Source organism: Phaethon lepturus, unplaced genomic scaffold, assembly GCF_000687285.1.
Source record: "Phaethon lepturus isolate BGI_N335 unplaced genomic scaffold, ASM68728v1 scaffold28411, whole genome shotgun sequence".
NCBI classification, from domain to species: Eukaryota; Metazoa; Chordata; class Aves; order Phaethontiformes; family Phaethontidae; genus Phaethon; species Phaethon lepturus.
In genome coordinates, this window is record NW_010517449.1 from 2,162 (window position 1) to 4,644 (window position 2,483).

General features: G+C 37.8%; 1 protein-coding gene across 1 annotated transcript in view; it reads left to right on the forward strand.

Moving 5' to 3' along the window:
* OFD1 (oral-facial-digital syndrome 1) overlaps nt 1-2,483 on the forward strand; it is a gene marked incomplete at its 3' end in the record, with an annotated part of 19,302 nt that overhangs the window by 2,113 nt on the left and 14,706 nt on the right. Inside the window, exons 2-4 of the mRNA XM_010296413.1 lie at nt 515-715; nt 1,601-1,669; nt 1,754-1,781. Coding sequence (XP_010294715.1) covers nt 515-715; nt 1,601-1,669; nt 1,754-1,781 — 298 coding nt within the window. The remainder of the gene's footprint in view (nt 1-514; nt 716-1,600; nt 1,670-1,753; nt 1,782-2,483) is intronic.

The window sequence follows — 2,483 nt, forward strand, 5'->3', positions numbered from 1 at the left end:
ATTAAAGACATTGCATTTCCTGTTGTTCTTTTTTTTTTATTCCCTGTCTGCTTTTGTGACGGCATCGGCAGCTTCTTCATCTGAGACTCAGAAGAGGACTAGCAAATTCTCCAAGCACACCTGAAATTGAGGCCAGATCAGGCAGGCTTTAGGCCTGCCTTCCCTCAGGCAGGCCAGAGGGAAGGAGGACAGGAAGGCAGTGATCTAAAAATTAAGCTGGGGCTACTCGAGTGGAGTCTATGCGAGTTCTTGACTGAGAACAATACTTCTTTTCAGTCCTGCATTTGATACATCTTGAGGGAAAGTCAAAGATGACTGTAGCCACCATTAGAGTGTTTTGAAGAAAGGCACAGTGTCCCCAGCACTCTTCTAAATTTTGCCAAAGTTAGTCTGCCCATTTATGTTATGTAGGTTGTAATATACAAATAAAATGAGACTCGCTGTGAATTTTGAAAAATAGAAACTCTCATTGAATAACATGTAAACTGAGAATATGATGTCTTTTCTGTATCAGACACAGCTCCGAAACCAGCTAATCCATGAACTAATGCACCCAATTTTAAGTGGAGAACTTCAGCCACAGGCTGTTCCAAGTGATGGCAGTTCACTTTTGATCACAGCTTCCAACAGTTTGGTGGCAGATCATCTACAGAGATGTGGCTATGAGTATTCACTTTCTGTTTTCTTTCCAGAAAGTGGATTAGAGAAGAAGAATGTAAGTTCAGTAATTTACCTCTTTTAAGACTTCTGGGAGCTTTGCTTTTTGGAGGTGAGGGTAGGGAGCGGGTGTATGCTTATATTCCAACAGAACTGAAAAAAAAAAATCCCCTTTGGTGGCAGTGAAATACAAACAGAAGTACAGCTTCTGATCACCTCTATAAAAGATATCATTATTCAGGGACATTTTCATGAATGCTTTAAATTGGCAACAAGCTAATGATGCTATTCTGGAAAGGCGTAGCGCAAGCCTCTTAACCTCGCGCTTGCTTTCAGCTATAGCTGTGGTCTGGCACCACCATTCGCGATGCTGTGTGGCAGACCACTCGGGGAACTGATCCCAATTAAAGCTAGCCTCTCGTTTGCTCATTCAGTTCCCTGAAAGTGTGGTTCATGATCAGTTTAAGCTGTTCTAACTACAAGCTGTGGCTGAAAAGGGCACTCCTTGCCCTCTCTTTGTTTCTCCTCTATGAGTATGTCATAGGGTGAAGTTGTTTCTAACTGAAAATTAGTTTTTTGATCTGGTGAGTAGTTAGTTGTCATTTAGGTTAATGGGCTCATCTGGTTTGTATGATAAATCAAGAAAAGAGGCAAGGAAAGTAGCAAGAGCATGTATCCAGGGTGGGAAGGAAACAAAACTCTCTCTCTTAACAGCTTTAGCGAGTCAGGGATCTGCACACTGGCTGCCATGTGTCTTAGGTTGTAGAGGTAAGTAAATGTAGTACTAGAACAGCAGGCCTCCGAAAAGGGTTTTAGAAAGTGATAAATATATCTTTCTTGAATGGAAAGCATTCTGCAACTGTAAAATAGTGCTTATTACATTTTTCAAATGTGTTTTATAATAGTTAACCTTTTCTGTCTTATCTTCTTTCCCACCCCCAAGCTGTGGACTATGCAAGATCTTCTTCGGTTTATGAGGATTAATCCAAAATCCAGTCTTTACAAATCACTGGTAATGTTATTTTGATTTTGAAAATAAGCTTAAATTACAGTTGTGATGAAATAGACTGGCTAAAACATCTTTTATGTTTTACAGACTTCGGGAACTCAGAAGGACAATAAAGGTACAAGATGTTTATAAATGATGCAGACAGGGTAATTGTGTCAGCTTCATTTTTATTAAGATGTGAGCAATAGAAATTCAGATTCCTTGAGTTTTTGTTGGCATGGAATAATATGGATTCAGTCAGATTTTGAAACTTGCAGTACACCAGGACAATGAGTATTATATTTCAGGATTTTCCAACTCCTCTTTGTGGTATGAATTAAGTGTTAACATTCACCTAAAAACTAAATGACTTGAACATTAGAAATATGAAAAAAACCCCTGTAGTCAGGTATTGAATATAATGCTCTTTGGAAGCTTTTCATGCTAACTTTAGCAAACTCCTATTTTGCTTTGTGTTTATAACTGACTGTATTAGCTTGAATAATGTAATTCAAAAACTAAATAGAGGTTTAATTGACTTCCTGTGGTTTTATATAAGAAATAATTCTTATGTCTGCATGATGAAACCTAACTATATTGTACAGCCTAAAGTAGCTAGATCTTCAGAAACCCTGTTGCCTAATGACCTCATAATTAAAGTAGTAATAATCTGCTTTCTCAAATGACCTTGGAAGTCAAAGAGACAGAGACATATGGATGAAAGGAAAAGTTGCAAAAAGACAGCTTTTGCAGAATGAGGTAGACTGGATTATGCTTATAATAAAATCTTAATAGTTTACTGGTATTTATTTTTATTTAAATACTTGGTTCTTTCCCT